Genomic DNA, 18,305 nt, shown 5'->3' with positions numbered 1-18,305 from the left:
CACCTGGCTGGCTCAGGCACTTAAGTGTCTGCCCTCAGCTCAGGTCATGATCCCAGGATCCTGGGTTCAAGCCCCGCATCAGGCTCCCTGCTCAGCAGGGAGTCTGCTTCTCCCTCTCCCTCTGCCCCTCTCCCCAACTTGTGCTCTCTGTCTCCTCTCTCTCTCAAATAAATAAATAAAATTTCAAAAAAAAAAAAAAGATTCCTTAGCTCTAACACCAGAAGCATAATCATAAAAGAAAAAAAAATGAGGGGCGCCTGGGTGGCTCAGTTGTTAAGCGTCTGCCTTCGGCTCAGGTCATGGTCCCAGGGTCCTGGGATTGAGCCCCACATTGGGCTCCCTGCTCGGCGGGAAGCCTGCTTCTCCCTCTCCCACTCCCCCTGCTTGTGTTCGCTCTCTCGCTGTGTCTCTCTCTGTCAAATAAATGAATAAAATCTTTAGAAAAAAAGAAAAAATGATAAATTTAAAATTTGTTTTTTGAAAGATGACAGTAAAAGAATGAAACTATAAGTCACAGACTCTGAGAAAATATTCACAAACCCTCTTATAAAAGAATTGTATCCAGAATATATATAAGAATTCTCAAAACTCAATAATAAGAAAATAAACTCAATTTAAAAAATGGAAAAGATTTGAACAGACACTTCACCAAAAAGATACAATGATGGCAAAAAAGCACATAAAAAGATGCTCAACATATTAGCCATTAGGGGATGCAAATTAAATGAGATACCACTACACAGAAAATAAACTGACCATACCAAGCTCTGGCAAGAATATGGATGAGCTGGAACTCTCATAATTCATTGGTGGTAATGTAAAATAGTATCCATTCCAAAAACTGAGTAACTTATCCGAGTTACCACTTACCATATAGCCAACAATCCCACTCCTATTTACCTTAAAGAACTGAAAGTTTATCTTCACACAAGAATTGTACAGGAATGTTTACAGAAGCATTATTCATAACTGCCAAAAACTAGGAGCACCCACATGTCCTTCCCTGAGTGAATGTATAAACAAACTGACATGTATAGGCAGTGAATGTGGAATAAAAAGAAATGAATTACTGATAATGCAACATGGATGAATCTCAAAGGAATCATACTGAGTAAAAGAAGCCAGTCTCAAAAGGTTACATAATATATGATTCCCTTAATATGACATTCTGGAAAACTCAAAACTCTAGGGCCTCTTGGTTCCTGCCCAGCACAGCCACAGCTCATGGTCCCAAAGAGCCATTGTAACACAATGCAGCTTCAAAGAGTTGAATCTGGACAAATGGACTGGGATGCTTACTCTCTGTCCATTCATCAGTGCCCACAGGCCAAGAATGGCTCCCCCTTGTCACTTTCTTTAAGGACAGACTTGAGTATGCCCTAATAGAAAGTAGAGAAGAGTTGCATATAGCAGTTCACTGAGATGGATGGCAAGGTCCACATTGATTTAAACCACATTGTTGGTTTAATGGAAGTCATCAGCACTGACAAGACTGGAGACAACCTCCATCTCACTATGACACCAAGAATCGTATTACTGTTCATGAGATTACTCCTGAAGAGACCAAATGCAAGTTGTGCAAAATGAGAAAGATCTATGCGGGCACACAAGAAATCTACTATCTAGTGATGCCTGATGCTGACACTATCCACGACCCTGATCTCATCAAGCAGAACAAATTCATTCAGATTGATTTGGGGACTGGTAAGATTACAGACTTAATCAAGTTCAACAATGGTAACCTGTGTATGCCTGGAGGTGCTAACCAGGACAGCATTGGTGTGATCACCAGAGCTAAAGAAAAGTGAATTCAGATTCAGAGTATATTTTTGATATATGAATCAGATCTGGAAGGAGAGAGAGAGAAGAAATCAAGGGCTTCTCCCATATTTTATGTTTTCTTTCCCATGAGCCATTCTTGCTCTCACTCCAATAATTAAAAACCACAAAGAGCAAGAGGTCAAGAGTTTGAAATCGATGGTCAAAATAAAGTGGTAACAATAATAAAAATTGCCTAACCATAGTTGAATCACTATGTTGTACACTTGCAGCTAGTGTAACATTTCATGTCAACTATAAAAAGATTTAAATTGCCATTTGTAGGCTTTAGTATAAATTTTTATTTATTTAGGTGTTGACTTATTTTGTTATTGGTGTTATTTATTGTTAACTACACTAAGCATTTTACATTGTTTTGGTATTGATTCTCCCAATGGTTATATGATGTGTATATTATTACAGATTAAAAACTGAGATGCAGAAGAGGTGAACAGTTTGTTCCATTTCCCACAACCAGAAGTAATAAAATAGAAGTTCAAACTCCAGGTCCTCCTGGTTTTATTTTTCTTTTCAATTTTTATTTAAACTCAATTTAGTTAACCAATAGTGTATTATTAGTTTCAAAGGTAGAATTTAGTGATTCATCAGTTGCATACAACACCAGTGCTCATTACATCAAGTGCCCTCTTTCATGCCCATCACCCAGTTATCCCATTCTTCCCTGTCCTCCAGCAACCGTCAGTTTGTTTCCTAGAGTTAAAAGAGTTTCTTACTGTTTGCCTCCCTCTCTGTTTTTATCTTGTTCTATTTTTCCTTCCCTTCCCCTAGGTTCATCTGTTTCTTAAATTCCACATATGAGTGAAATCATATGGGATTTGTCTTTGTCTGACTTATTTCACTTTGGCTGACGTATTTCACTAATACCCTGTAGGTCCTCCTGACTTGAAAACCTGTATACTCAACTTACTATCCTAGAGAATCTGTTAGGTGTTCAAACTTCCGTATATCAGCCCACCCTTTATTTCCCCAAGTTAGTTGAGAGTCAGCCCCAATTAAGCCTCTGGTTTCCACGGTGTGCTAAGAAGGGAATATCCTGCTCAAAGTGGCAACACAGTGAGAGGAAAGACCACAGCACTGGGGTCAGATCTACCTGTTTTGAATCTTGGCTCAACCACTTAGTAGCTATGTTATCTTAGACAAGTAAACTGCTCTGATTGACTCAACATTCATGGAGCATCTATCATGTTTCAAAACATGTTCTAGACTCTATTTGTGAATAAAACAGCAATGTTTCCTACCCTCGAGAAGCTTACATTCCAAGAGAGGATAGGGACAACAAATAGGTAAAATACATAGTATGTGATGTCATATGGCCATAGTACTATGAAGGAAAAAGAAGTACAATAGGGTGATGGCAAATGGAGAAGGGTTACAATTTTTTAAAAAGACAGTCAAGGAAGGCTTCTGAGAAAGTGACATGTGAGCAAAGACTTGAATGAGTTGTGGAAGTTAGTCATTGAGATCCTGGAGAAAGAGCATTCTGAGCAAAGAAAATAGCCAGTACAAAGGTCTTGTCCATGCTGAATGTACTGGGAGAACAGCAAGGGAGTGAGAGTGGCTGGAGTAGACTGAGGGAAGGAGAGAACCATAGGAAATAAAATCAGGAGGAGGATGGAGGGGCTAGAAATGCATGTCCTTATAGGATGACATAACGACTCCACTTTTACTTTGAGTGGATGGGACACTGTTGGCGGGTTTGAACGGCGCAGTGCCATGATCTGACTACTTTTTCTAAGTATCCCTCCAACTGATACATGGAGAATACACTATAACAAATTAGGACAGATTTTTTTTTCTGTCCTAAGCAAGTGAAAGGGTGGGGGAAACTAAATAAGGTGGAGAAGGCTAGATCCAGAGTTAGTCCTGTTAAGTGTGAAGTGACAATTTAGCATCCAAGTAGAAATATCAACTTGGCAAGTGGATATATGAGTCAAGTTCAGGAGAAGGATGTGCTAAACGTAACTTCTGGAGTCATCAGCATATGGACGGTATCTAATGCTCTTATATAAGATCACTAAGGCAATGAGTGTAAGTAGATAAAAGGAGAATTCAAAGGATGGGGCACATCTTTGGGTCATTCCAAAATTAAGATATCAAGGAGAAGAGAATAAATCCAGAAAGAATATAAAAAGTAGTCACTCAGGAAGAAAAACACACAAAAGAGCATATTAGGCTGGAAGCCAAGTGAAAAATGTGTACCAGAGAGGAGGAAGTAATCATCTATGTCAAAGCTCTTGATAGGTCATGTAGTATGAGGATTGAGAACCAACCACTGGATTTGGGAACATAAAAGTCACTTGTGACCTTGATAAGAACAATCTCAGTGGAGAAAGTGGATGTGGGTGTGAAAGTCTTATTGAATGGAATAGGAAAGAATGTCTGGAGGGTAAATGGAAACAATGAGTGTAGACAACTCAACTGAGGAGCTTTGCTATAAAATGGAACAGAAAATTGTAGTTGTAATTGGAGAGGAAAGTGGGGTCAAGAGAAATTCCTTTTTAAGATGAGAGAATAGCAGCATGTTTTATACTGAGCCAATAGGGAAAAGGAGAAATTGACAATGAAGGAGAAAGAAAGGAAGGTTCCAGGAGCCCTGTGCTTGAGTAGGTATCAGGGGCTGATATCCAGCACCAAAATGGAGGAGACGGCCTTAGATGGGAGCAAGAACACTTCATCCACAGCAAAAAGAGGGAGTAGTCCATGAGTGCAGATGCATGAAGGTAGAATATGTGAGCATGTCAGCATGTGGTGCTTCTCTTCTGATGACTCCTATTTTCCAAGCAAAACGGGAGACAAGGTCCTCCTTTGAGAGTTAGGAGGAAGGGGAGGTGTCAGAAGACCGAAGAGAGGAGAAGGTTTGCAATACTTGTTAGGAGAGAGGGAGGGTACCCGAGGTTGGAGGTAGTTGATAGCATGCCTGATCAGAGCGGTTGTGTGTTGTGCAGCCACATTTACTATGCAGAGGCAGGAACAGGGCAGTGGAGAGTTAGACTCAACTAAGGTCAGGCTTTTGTCCAGTAAGAAGGATGAAATAAGAGGAGGACAAGAGAGTTGATGATATGTATAGGAATGATTTTAACAATTGCCATGAAGGATAAGCACTGCAAAGAGGGAGAGAGGCCCCTAAAGGGAATGAAAACCAGTAAAAGGGAGGTATAATCAAAGCCTTGTAGCTCTGGTAGAATCAAAGGATTGCTGGGATTGGGGTCCCAGAGGGAGTGAGCTCAACATATGAAAGGCGGTGGTCAGAGTGGGGAGAGTTGAAGGTGGGGTCATGAAGGAGCTGTGGTTATGACGAATAAGTAAGAGTGGCTGAGTTAAGAGTTGAGGAGAAGGTCACTAGGAAAGACACTGTCAAGGAAATGAGAGGGCAGAGTAATGGGAGGGTCATGTTCCTGGATATTGAAACCACCACGAATAACAACAGCAATGTTGGGAGAGTGGCAGTGAGACAGGGGCTGAAATCTTCAGGGAAGTTAAGAGTGATCCAGACATGAGTAAGTTACAAATAGAAGGAAAAGTGGATTCAGCCTGTTTGCTTCTCTCTCTGGGTCTCAGTTTCCTCATTTTTAAGTGGGAAATGCTGACAGTCCTTCCATCATGAGATTTTTATAAGGATTAAGTGAGATGTTGCAGGCAGAACATCTGTCACCCATTGGGACTGGCAGACTTTAACTTGCAGAAAATTAAATTATTTTTAAAAGGGTACTTGTGAACACCTGGGTGTGTGTCTCATCTACCTCCAACTAAAGTTGGGAGAGTATGACCCAGAAGGCTTACCAAGCTCAGGGTTGACCCAATAAATCACAATCATCCTAATTCCCTAGAGACACTCACCTGTGGTCCTCTCTGGTAAGCCTGGGCCCGGCCATGGCCAACCCCACCACCTGCAGCTGTCCTTATCCATGTCATCTCTGTCTTCCCGGCAGGCCCAGGTTCTCTCTGACTCTTCCAGCTATCTGCAGACACCAGGTTTGTTGCCTCCCAGACTCTGTCTAATGCAGAAGGCAAAAGCAAACTACATGCTTTGGCTGCTCTGTCTGGTGGGCCCCCCTTTTTATGGCCAAGCTAGCTGAAAGAGCCCAGGGAAGCTAAAATCTCAGGATGGTATCTTGTGTTCTGAACTGTGTTGAGCCCAGAAATGTGCAGAGGCTCTAGGGCAGTACAATCTGATGTTCCTAGCATGGGGAGCTTGGGCTATGGACTGGGTCAGGCCCTTTCCACTTCTTTTCTGTATCTATCCATGCACTCAGCTCTAGGCAGGAGTTTCTACCAAGGGATGAGGTCATGTCTAACTAGCAGGGAAGTGTCTGTCTTACCAAGAATAGGCAACAATATTCACAGACTCCTTCTTCTCAAGACAGAGACAAGAAAGGTGATGGAGTGGGGGCCAGAGGCTTAGGACACCTGGGTTGCAGCAGCAGGACTGCCAGAGTTGAACAGGTCCCTTTTGCTGAGCCCAGTCCCTTGAGTTTCCCACCCCTGGTTCATCAGGGCTCTCAGAATATCTTATCTGGAATATGCTGTGAGCAAGTTTTACCTAGCATTACTGTTACGCAATCCAGACAGTGGATCCCTAGCCTCTACCCCCACACTACTCAGAGACCACATTTACCCTTTTCATTGCCAATTTTTCATTGCCTAGTATATTGTAGGCCCTCAACAATGAGGGAGAGAAGGAATAGAGGGAGGGAAGATGGGAGGGAGGGGTGTTAAGGATGGAGGAGCATAGAATACAGCTCTTCATCTCACCACCCAGTTCTGTGTCAAAACCTAGAAGACTCCAAGCATCTTCACTGAATTTTTCTCCATGACAGTCTGCCTGAGCTGAACAGTCATCTTCTTACCCAGAATTTCCCTTCCTCTCCTTAAATTATATATAAAAATGAAGGGTGGCCACTCCTGTCAGAAAACATTTTCTTGATCCTCTTCCTAGCAAACAAACACTTACCGTCCTCTTTCTCTAATACACAGTGACATTCTGACGCAGTAGTGCTGGAAGGAGACAAGAATCGCTAATTCGGAAAAATGGCCAAGCTTCTACAGTTTGCCAGGCTCCCACCTATTTACTCAGGAATCCAAATTCTGGAAAAGCAAACCTGCATTCCTATTTACCAACCACTATCTACCAGTCTGAAGGCTGTTGACATTAACATTACAAGTGACATTTGGCTCTCGGTGTCCTTTCTGAATAGACTTGTTTCAACTAAGAAACTAACAAAGAAACCTCTAGAGGAAAATATTTTGGGGGAGTAGTGGTATGAGGGTGACCCGAAACATTTTTTTGTCCTACATTTTGGATCATTGTCTGGAACTGAAGCAATCTGCTTCAGGGAAGCTGGCATGTCACTCAGAAAGGAATTGCAGCCTCTCAAAGATAATTCTGAAAGGTATGCCTAGGGAAGAGAACAGAGGACTCCAGAGGCAACTCATTAAAAAACAAAACAAAACAAAGGTCAAGGTCTAAAAATGTTTATTCAACAGGCAAGTAATTTAAGGAGCCAAAATTTGCCATACAAAAGGATGTGTGGTGAGAAAGGATCCTGTTAGATTTAAATTACATTTGATTTTTAAATTTATCATTTACAAGCAGATTTTCCAGCACCTAAAAAGAAAGCACACCTGTGTACATTTTTTTTTCCAGTTTTAGCCTATCAGCCATATCTTTCCAGTAAACTTCCTGTATAGAACAGTTACCACTCTATATGGGTGGTAAATGAGTGAAGGGTTATTTCCAGTCTCCAAGTTCATTTCTTTATCACCCCCTCTCTCAGAACTGGGCACAAAGAACTGCTGCTTTGAAAGAGCCAGGATGGGTGTCAGCAGCCATCAGAATCACTTAGAGAACAAGGTGAAAGGACAAATCCTGGGCGTCCTCCACAGGAATTCTGACTCAGTCAGTCTGTGAGAGGCCCTGGGAATCTGCAGCTCTAGCATGCACCCACGGTGACTCAGATGCAGGTGGTGCCCGCGGAGCCCACCCTGACCAATCCCTAGAAGAGGCCCTCTAGGCTGCTGTGCCTTCTGGACACAGTGCAGCCCTGGTTCCAATGTTCTCCGTAAGCACACACTTGGTGGACAGTTACTGATCCACGCTGCTGTGCTGGGCAAGGCGATCTGTGGGCCTCCTGTGACACACCCCTGATTTCTCTTTATTCTGTTAGAACGATTACAGGAAGTTATCTATGCAATGCAAGGACTTTGTGGTGGGCGTGCTGGACCTATGCCGAGACACGGAAGAGGTGGAAGCGATTTTAAATGGTGATGTGAACTTCCAAGTCTGGTCCGACCACCACCGTCCAAGTCTGAGCCGGATCAAACTCGCCATTAAATATGAAGTCAAGAAGGTAAGCTTCCCCACCTCTCCAGGCCTTCTTGCCTTGCAGGGCGGCTGGCCTCGCTTTGGGCTCAGGCATATTTTACGTTCCCACAAGGTGACCATGAAAACACCAATCACCCAACTACTCTCTAGACAAAGAATGGCCAGCCTTGCAGGACTGCTCAGAGCTCCTCAGCGAACCCCTCCCTTCACTCCCCAGCCCACCAAGAGAAAGGTAGCATGACTATAATTCCAGGAACAGGCTTTCAGCCTGGAAAACAAAAGAGGAGATTTTCAGCCTCCAAACAATTGGCAGGGACAACGTGACCTGACATCAGCGAGGAGGCCAATTCCCCAGTTTTCACGAGAAACACATCACTCAGGTCTGTCAATAACACTGATTGAGTTCTGTGTGCCTGGGGACTTGTTGTGTAGAAAATGTTTTAGTTTGGAGGCTTTGTGGGATCCATGGGTCTGGGAGCCTTAGAGAAATTTCACTCTAAAGTCTTATGCAAGTACTTAGTAGGAAGCTCAAGGAGACTTGTCACAGGAGTAAGCTCGTCCCACCTCCTCACTCAACCTCAAGGTGTCTTTAATGGCCACAGGCACCCAGTAGCCCTCAGGCCCACAGTGGCTAGTCAGATTGAAGTCCTAAGCAGCAAAAGTCAATTATGTCTCCACTTTGGATGTATTCTGGATTCTTTAGAATCTGCTCTTATATTAGATGATGTCATCCATCCTGATGAAAACTGCAGAGCTCCAAAGATCCATGTGTTTCAATATCACTGTGCTTTGCACATAAGCAAAATGGGTGATCAGCCTTTAAAGCTTTTTTTTTTTTTCCAGCTATTTCACAGGGTCAATACTGGGGGTATTTTCAATGCCCCCAAACTGACCTCTGGACACTTCTCCTGGTACTTTTCTCAATTTGTGTGGAGGGAACCATCCTTCAACAAACCACATATATTTGTGGAATTCATCTAGTGAGAGCTTCCAAGTTTGAAAAAATCTTCCTGCCCTCTTACTTTTAATAATAATAAAAAAATCTAAGAAAAATAGCTTTATCTGAAGACTCTGGGTCCCAAAGACAAAGTGGACAAATCATAGGAAATGGGGCCTTTGATTACCATTCAAAAGCATAGGGCTATGAAAAGAGAGGGAGCAGGCTATAGCCTCAAGTACAACCCTATTTTCTTGGCTCAGGAAAACTCTCATTTTTTCAGCAACCCCAAGAGCTCAATGAGGCTTTTCATCAAAGCACAGCATTCTAACCCAGAAGCTGCTGAGATACCCATGGCCTTGGAGTTCACACAAACCCTGCTATGGAGACTGTTTAGCAGTGGTAAAGATGAGCTTGAGTTTCCAGAACCACAAGTATTTCCTTCCTTCCCAAAGCCGGAGTACCCTCCTGCCTCCCAGCACAGGGAAGGAGCACAGCGTGGAGGTGAAGATGTCTTTGAAAACCGAAAGAACAGGAGATGCTTGGCATCAGCAAATTTATATTTGCAGTTTCAGCTATTCATGAGCAATTCTAATGGCCCATAAAATGCAAGCATTCACCATTTTTCTGAAACAAATCCAAACCTCTTAGCAACACTGTCAGTGAGGGTAGATCAGTCAGCTAGTCCAGAAGTCTGGCCACCACCTCATAGCTACGTGTTCCCTCTTGTTGTCAACCACTAAGTACAAAACAGCCCCAGTGATGAATGAGAAGAGAAAGTAGAGTACTCCACGAACATGACAGTTCGGGACACAATAAAAAGGTTTTATGAGGGAAATTATTTAGTGATATTTGCCAATTAGGAGAGTAATAAAGGTCTTAGGAAATATCCCTCATGAATGTCAAGTGTCTGCAGCAATCCATAGGTGGGAAGATGATAAACAACCTGCATAAAAAGTCAGCCTTGCTCATTTTAAAGACCTCCAATGGGTAAATTCTCTCAGACCATGTTTATCATTATGTAACAGCAGACAGACACAGAGTTTTCCTTGACATTTATTCTATCATGAATTATAGTGAAAACACCTAATATTAAAAAGATGTATTAATAAAAAAAGATGTATTAATATTATAATGAGATTTCATTTTTAATTTATGAACTTTAGCACGCTTCCATGGGCACAATCTAACCCTGGGTCATTGAGTTATGAAATGACTAGCATCAAAGCCTATTTATAAATACATTGCCTTTACACCTGATATATACAATAGCTTTAAGGCTGGAATATAGAACCATAAAAAATTCCTAAGTCTCTGCCCACATGATATCAAATCAAACCATTAATTCAGTAATTAAAGCAAATTAGTTGTTCTTGGCAGTTTCATGGGCCGCTACTAAGTAAGACCTTAAAAAATGGTGTTTTGTTCAAATAAATTTGGAGATCTTGAATTAAGTAGAGTCAAACAGATTTCTTTGCTTAAAGACATTACAGAGCTTTAACATGCATTGCTCCTCCAATTAAAAGAAAAAGGGTACAATATGTATTATTTGGCCACAGAACTCTTTCTCACAGAAGATTGATGAAACTCGTTTTCCATGTAAAAGTCTTTGGGTAACTCTAATGTAGAATCAGCCTATATGAGCTATGAAACACACAGATGTAAATGAAGTGGGTGCCGCCCTTGCTGGTAATGAGCCCTGGATCAGGTTCTTCACCTGAATGTCTGCCTCTCTTCAGGCACCACACTAATGTCTGGTCGTCTGGCTGGCTCAGTCATAATGTCAGCCTCCATTAGCTCAAGACAATTATCCCACCATTGCACAAGGGACCACCTGGTAAAAAGAAAAGAATCATGAAGTAGGTGTCAGGAAACCAGATCTTTAGCATGATTCTTTCACTTACTACCCATGTGGTCTTGGGCAAGTCTTTGAAGCTCTGAGTCTCATCCCTATCTGCAAAATGAGCATATAAGCTTCTGCTTCCATTTTCTGTGAACCTTCAAATGAATTCATATGAGAGGAAATGCTCTGCAAACTGTAAAGTTCTCTGGAGTTCCACAGGGAAGCATCATTGCTGTGATTCAGTGATGTCCCCCTTCCTTGTAACTGGGGGGCAGGGGGTCTTTCTATTTCCAGAGATATTCCCTAGCTTGTCCTTTGTCTTCTCCCTAGAAAATGCTAGAAACTTCCCCTTGGTAAGGACATTGTCATTATTGTCTAAAATCCTTCCAGAAAAGACAAAAGGCCTCGTGAGGATATGGTTGTTCTCCATGACTTTTGTTTTAAGAGAGTAGCTCAGCCTCCCCCAAAACCCAGGCAGATGTGTCATCTGCAATGTTAATCATTGTGTTTAGAAGAAAGTGTTGGAAAAGTGGCTCAGAAGGTGCCCTCTGAGGTTAATCCTGGTCCAACCACTTAATGGAGTCACTTGAGCAAGTCACTTAGCCTCTGTACATCTCACTTGTCTCATCTATAAAGTTTGGATAATAATACCCACTTCATAGGATTATGGTAAGAATCGAATGGGAAAAGTGTGCCTCAAACAGCGTCAGGCCCATCAGCCTGTGGGTACAGACGAAGCAGTACACTACACACACTGTGCTGGCTTAGAGCCCGTGTTCATGTTACTTAACACACTTCTGGCACCCATCTCAGTCCATCCCAGCCCTAATAGGTTACGGTCCCTTTGGAAGCCAAGGCTGCCTTATGAAGAAGTAAGGGAACTTCTCTCTCCATGCTGAGTCACATGTCTCAGAAGCAACTCTACTTGGGCCTCATGGATAAAGAAACCAATCCCTCCAGCTTTGGCCTGCAGCCCGCCATATATAGGCCTTGGTCTTCTCCTTCAGGACCAATGTGACTAGCAGACATCTTGCTGTCTTCTCCATTTCTATGTCTGGCCCCGTGGAACCATGCCTAATATCTTTCTTAAAGGCACTCTACTCCCTCTGCATATCAGCTCTAAATAAATGCTTAAGGGACTTCCAGCTCCACCAACAGGGAGTCGAAATCAGTCTCAAGATCCATTTGGGCTCAGCTGGACCCAGGCTGCACCCGTAAAGGGAGCCCAGTGTCTAGCATGTGGTCATTGCTGAGTGGCTGGTCAAAGAGATCCAGACTCAATCCTTGGCGCTCTCTTCAACTTGACTAACTGAAGACACACATCTGAACCCTTTACTTTCATCCCTCCCTCTCTCTCCTCTTGATTGCTTCTTCATCTCTAGGCTCACAGGGATGTTCTTTTCCTTTCTTTCCCCTACATCGTTCCTTGCTTCTTCCTGACTCCAGGTGTGTCTATATGGGGGTCATATAAATCTCCTAGTCACTGAAAGAACTTTGTAGACATGTGTCATTCAAGCTCAAATGCCACAGGAGAATGGGACAAAGGGACCCAGAAGGTGCTATTTTGCACAACAGAAGCCTTAATTCTACCTAGAGAGGAGGTGGAGGCTCCTTTGGACATAACTAAGCAAAGATCTATTATTAAAAAAAAAAAAAAAAAAAAGGAGAACACATGAATATTTTGTCCAAAATTACATTAGTCCCACTGCAGAAAGCATGTCTATTATCAGGCAATTATCACCAGTAAGGGGGTAGTTCAGTCTGACAAGTTGTTTCAGCCACTGCCTGTGAGCTCTATAGACATTGATCAGCCTGCTGGGCATCCCAAGAGGGGTATGACAGTCCTGCCCTCAAGGAGCCATCAGGTGGTAGGTAAGGTGGGGACAGGGATGCTATGACCGTAGCAGCAGCAGCCTCTGCACTTTGCTAGCTGAGCAAAGTAGAGTTCACAACAGTCACTTTCAGACTTGCAGGTGGACCCCGCTCTCTAGTGTCCTGTCCTGCAGCTTGGTTTGTAGAACCTAAGCATGGCACTGGCCATCTTTCCTCCCAACTGATGAGACTCCCCACTCTCCTACAGGAGCAGCTCCACTTTGCTGAGCCTTCCAGACTCTGAAACAGTGCCCATTCCTGACTCCACCAAGCTCCTAGGTGATTCCTGGCTCAGAAAGCTAGTCTCACATGAAATAAAGCCCTGGGAGAGGACAAAGGGAGGGAGAAGGAATGAAAGGAGGGCCCTCAGTAACCCTACTAAGACAGTTCCATTTTTCTCCACACCATTGTACTAAGGAAATAATATCCCCTATAATTTTCATTCACTTACTTAGGCATCATTGAACAAACATGCACTGTGTCCACTATGCCACCAACTCTATGCTGAGCACGGGGGAGACTTAGAAGATCAAGACCTAGGCCTCACCCTTGAGGTGTTCATCAGGCAAAGGAGAGAGAAGTGTGAACCACTGTTACAATCTTGTCTGAGCAGGACAAACAGAAACAGGAAGTGGCAGCGTGAAGGCCAGAGGAAGCAGTGACCAGCTCAGTCGGGACCCCAGGAAAAGTTTCCCAGAAGCAGAAATGCTTGAGACAGGGCTAAAAGGATGAGAGGTGCTGGACAGGATGTCAATTTAGCTGAGAAGCAAGGGAGGACAATTTAGGCAGAGGGAGGTGAAAGCTGAGAAGTCACAGATACCTGAGGAAGAGTGGCATGGATGGGGCTATGTTTAGAGGGGGGCAAGTGTTTCCCTGTGGCCGTATCACTGTGGGAAAGGAGCACACTGGAAAGCTTCTCAGAACCAAATCCTTGAGGGTGTTTCATTACACAGCCACTTGGACTTTGTCCTGGCAGCACTATCCCAGAGAATTTTCTGTGATGATGCAAATGTTCTATTTTCTGCTGTCTAACATGGTAGGCGCTAGCTTCTTATGCATGGCTAGCCAGCACTGGAAATGTGGCTAAGGTAATTATGGAACTGAATTCTTAGTATTTTCTAAATGAATTAGCTCAAATATCAAAGCTGATTGTGGGCAGTGGGTACCACACTGGACAGTATGGCTGCATATCCTCACTCATGCCTTCAACAAGCTTTCAGTGAGGGCCTACAAAGCATGCTGTGCTAATGAACGGGGATGTGGTGCTGAATGAAAAGGACATGATGTCAGCCATCATGGGAAAGACAGATGCTAATCAACACATCACACCAATAAATTGTGATGTTGGATTTGGAGTATTATAAAAGAGAAGACCATGATATTATAACTTCTAAAATTAGCTGTCACCTAATCAGGGAGGTCAATGAAGGCTTCTCTGAGGAAGTCACACTTGCTCTGAGAGCTAAAGAATAAAAAGTTAACCAGATGTGGGGAGGACATTTCTAAAGGAGAGAACATGTTCAAAGCATATTCAAAGGCCCTGTGGTAAGAGAAAACATAGCATATAAGAGAAACTGAAAGAAGGTGAATGTGGCTGAGTTGGAAGGCATAGGGAAGAGTGGGGTATCGGATGAATGTAAAGAAGCAGGCAGGGACCAGACCATGCAGAAAGGCTCATTGACCATGCTAAAGAATTTTGTTCTCATTCTTTTTTCAAGAATAAGAGGAAGCCACTGGAGAACTTTAATGAGAAGTAGTTGTAAAGACGAGGAAAGATGCAGAGACAGCTTTTCCTCTGACAAAAGCTAGAAGGCAAACAGGGTGGGTATGGATGCAGCATAGTTGTTGGGCAAAAGGGACATGATATTAATAAAGACGGGCATCGTTAAGCTCTGTTGACAAGCAAAGCCAAAGTTATAGTGGCTTTTAATGAAAGAAGGCTTATTTATTGCTCATCCTATTTCCATCTTGGAAGAGAATTCACTCAGGAATCCAGGCTGATAGGACAGCTACCCTCTCCAATGGTCCCACCCTGTCAAAGGGAACTCCAGTGATGGAGAGTCCCACACGAGCAAGGAAATGCTTCCACCTAGAAGTGACACACATTCTTCCCACTTACAACTCACTGTCAACAATTAGTCACATCACCCACAACACCATGAGAGAAGCCAGGAAGTGTAACGCTGCCATATGTTGAAAGGAGAGAAAAAATGAAGCTATTTGGCAAATAGCACTAATAACTACCAAAAGGATAAAAGTTGAAGGAAGTCATATTAATAGCCTCAATTTCTCTATAAATAGGAAGCAGAATCACCCTCTGAGATAGAAAGCAGCCTGAAAAAAAGTGAAAAAAAAATGAGGAAAAATTCCATGGGAGATGGAAGAGAGAGCTGAGCAGTAGAGCCAATAGCCCAGCCAAGAGGGAAGGTGGTAAATTCTTTGCCAATAGCCAGTGTTCTTAATAAAAATAGAAAATCTCTACCAAGATCAAAAACATAAAAATGATAACACACATAATCAATGTCCTCCATGAACCTCAATTCCATGCTGTCAACTTCATTTCAACATCTTTTCATAGACTTGGGGCCCAGAAGTACATAAAATGTACACAGGTTCCTCTCAGAGAATAATGCCAAGGAGGATGGGGTGTGCTGGGGAGGGGGCAATTCCATACATCACCACTCTGTGTAAAGCTGGGCCAGGACCTCTAACCACAGCAGAAGTCCCTTTGCTTTTTTCTTCCAAAAATCTCCACCTTGTGCACATTTTACAGCCATGCTGTAAATGGACCCATTTTTCTACCTGGAAAAACTCCCAGAAGAAAACAGAATGTGTTGGGTAGAAATACAGTGTTACAGTTGAGCGCCTGCCTGCCCAGATTCTCCAGTTACTAAGTCTGTGGCTTGCATTAAGTTGCTTAGCCTGCTGGCCTGCAGCAGCCTCCCAGATAAGGTGGACCCTAATGCTCAAGAGCCTGCTGGATGAAATTTGTGTTAAAAGACACAATGAGGCCCAGCAATAAATGCACAGCTGGCTGAAAGCCCTCACCCAAATGCAGTGACCATGGGGAGGGACACTAGAGAGAGGGAAGATGACCTCTGCTGGGGTTCTGTCTCATTTCTTTTGTCTGCATAGAGCACGGGGACAGTGAGCAAAGGGGACCTGGGGACACCAGGGCTTTCTAGAGGACGTCTGAGAGTCCATTCAGACACTCACATGCTCTAAGCAGACATTCTCCCACTGTGTTTTCCTGCTGAGGCATCGTTTTACCAGATGCTCAGAGTTAAGAAGATCGGAGTTGTCAAAAACACAGTCTGGCTGGTCAGGCACTACCCCAAACTATGCCGCAGGATGCCCAGCAGCTGCCAAACAATGTTGGAATCCACTGGTGTCGAAAGCATCAATCAGCATCTTCTTTGGGGATTCCTCTCAGCATTTCCATAGCCCTAGCCTGACCACATGGCACAAAAATTATCAATGTCCATGAATCTCTCAGCCCAGAGGGGCTATCTTTTGCATAGGAAAAGGACGTTTTGTTTTTCTCAAGCAGCAAATCTTAAGAAGGACTAATCCAAGTACACACGTACCCCTTTTCTGCCTGGAAAAACTCTCAGAGGAAAAACAGAACCTGTTGGGCAGCAGTACAATGTTGTGTCTAGAAGCCTGACTGTGCATGTTCAAGTCCTAAATCCTTCCCCTACTAGATATGTGACTTCAGACAAATTATCTCATCCCTGGGCCTCAGTTTCCTTATCTCTATAATGAGCACAAATAATACCTAATAAAAAATAATCAGGGTTTCTTAACACACATAATGCAGCTAGAACATGGCAAGTGCATAATAAATGTTAGCTAATGGAAGCTGTTTGCCATGTTGGCCTTACAAGTAGAACTATCCTTAAAACTAAACCAGGACTGAGGGAGGAATTAAGATGGCAGAGTAGTAGGGGGACCCTGAGCTTGCCTCGTCCCTCAAACACAGCTAGATAACATCAAATCATTTTGAACAACTAGGAAATTATCTGAGAATTAAGAAAACAATCTACACAATTGGAGGGAGAGAACATGGTAGATGTGAGGTTCGGGGCCATGAACTGGGAGAGAGAAAAGCCACAGACCCACAAAGGGGAGGGAACCCTTTTCGCGAAGTGAGGTCAGTGAGAGTTGGAGAGAGTGCCAGAGAGAGCAGCGCATAGGGTTCACACAAGGCGCTGTGGTGTGGGGATCCCCTGGGTCGCACTGGGAGAGATCGTTTCCTTTCCTGAAGTACATTTGTAAGAGGGTATTTTACCTCTCCAAGCACCGAAGGCCTGCCAGGAGCCATCCAGCAGCCATTCAGCAGCAAGGGCCAGAGAGGCACTCAGAGGGCAGATAACCTGGCCGCAGCTTTTCACTGCGTGTCACAACAGACTCCAGTCACCATGCCTGGGCCCTACGTCGTGTGACTGCTTCCTTGGGACAGAACGATGTCTGGCACAGCGCTGCCAGGCTCTTCTCTGGGGGAGGGGAGTGGGTCCGCATCTTGCCAGGCCCTTTAAGATTTGGAGTTTTGAATCCCAGCCACTAGCCAGAGACAAACACAGGAGAACTGTGGCGCCAGGCATGCCGACGGCCAGGCACGGACAGGTTGAAGGCAAGGATCTGATGAAAGCCTGGGACACAGGAGAGGACACTTCTTCTATGAGGGCCTCCTGAACAGCAGTGGCCGTGAGTTCCCCTACCTGGGGACAAGAGGGTGGGGTGATGCCATCTTCCACCCCCAGCCACCAGCACAGTCGGACTTCAGAGAGAAACACAGAACTTCCAGGAGAGGCTGAGGTCATTTAAACCAAACCCCACCCCCCTGACTGGCAGGAGCATCTTTACAAGGGCAGGACTGACTGTGAGCCAGCCCAGCAGGCCTCTCCCCCAGAAGACCAACACGGGACCCCCCCACATGTACCAGGTCTGTTGATCAAAGAGTGCTCTCAAGAGTCAGCTTCAGTTCTCATGGGATAGGACCAGGCTTGCTTTTTTTTCTTTTTCTTTTTTTTCTTTTCTTTGGTATCAGGCTTAGACTTTCTTGTTTTTGGTTGGTTTGTTTGCTTGTTTCCTTTTCCTGTTTTTTTTGGATCAGGCTTCTTTTTCTTTTCTTTTTTTTTTTTTTCCTTCTTTCTTTCTTATTCGTTAGAATCAGGCTTATAGTTTTTGTTTACTTACTTTTTTATTCCCTTTCCTTTTTTGTTTTCTTGGATCAGTGCTCTTCTTTAAATTTTTTTTATCAGGTTTATCTTAACAAACAAGTCAAAGCATATCTAGTTTAAGGTCCAAACACTCCCCACTGCAAGCAAGGAGGAACTCTGCAGAGGACTGACCTGTGGGAAAGAGCAACCAAAACACAACAGCAGTGTACACACTGAATACACAACAAACACTTCCTGAAGCACCAGGCCCTGGTCAGTGTAGGACCCCTTCTTAATATAGCATTAATCTCAGGACCAGGAAACAGAACA

The 18,305-nt window shown here is 43.6% G+C and overlaps 1 protein-coding gene and 1 pseudogene across 1 annotated transcript in view; both read left to right on the top strand.

The window, feature by feature from the left end:
• The window catches only part of LOC110591167, a 33,365-nt pseudogene extending 31,557 nt beyond the window's left edge, over positions 1–1,808 (top strand).
• Positions 1–18,305, top strand: part of TRPC7 (transient receptor potential cation channel subfamily C member 7) — a 139,422-nt gene that overhangs the window by 34,170 nt on the left and 86,947 nt on the right. The window contains exon 3 of the mRNA XM_021702093.1: positions 8,004–8,186. Coding sequence (XP_021557768.1) covers positions 8,004–8,186 — 183 coding nt within the window. The remainder of the gene's footprint in view (positions 1–8,003; positions 8,187–18,305) is intronic.

This window comes from Neomonachus schauinslandi, chromosome 7 (assembly GCF_002201575.2).
Source record: "Neomonachus schauinslandi chromosome 7, ASM220157v2, whole genome shotgun sequence".
Classification (NCBI taxonomy): domain Eukaryota; kingdom Metazoa; phylum Chordata; class Mammalia; order Carnivora; family Phocidae; genus Neomonachus; species Neomonachus schauinslandi.
This window is presented reverse-complemented; position numbering and strand designations above follow the sequence as displayed.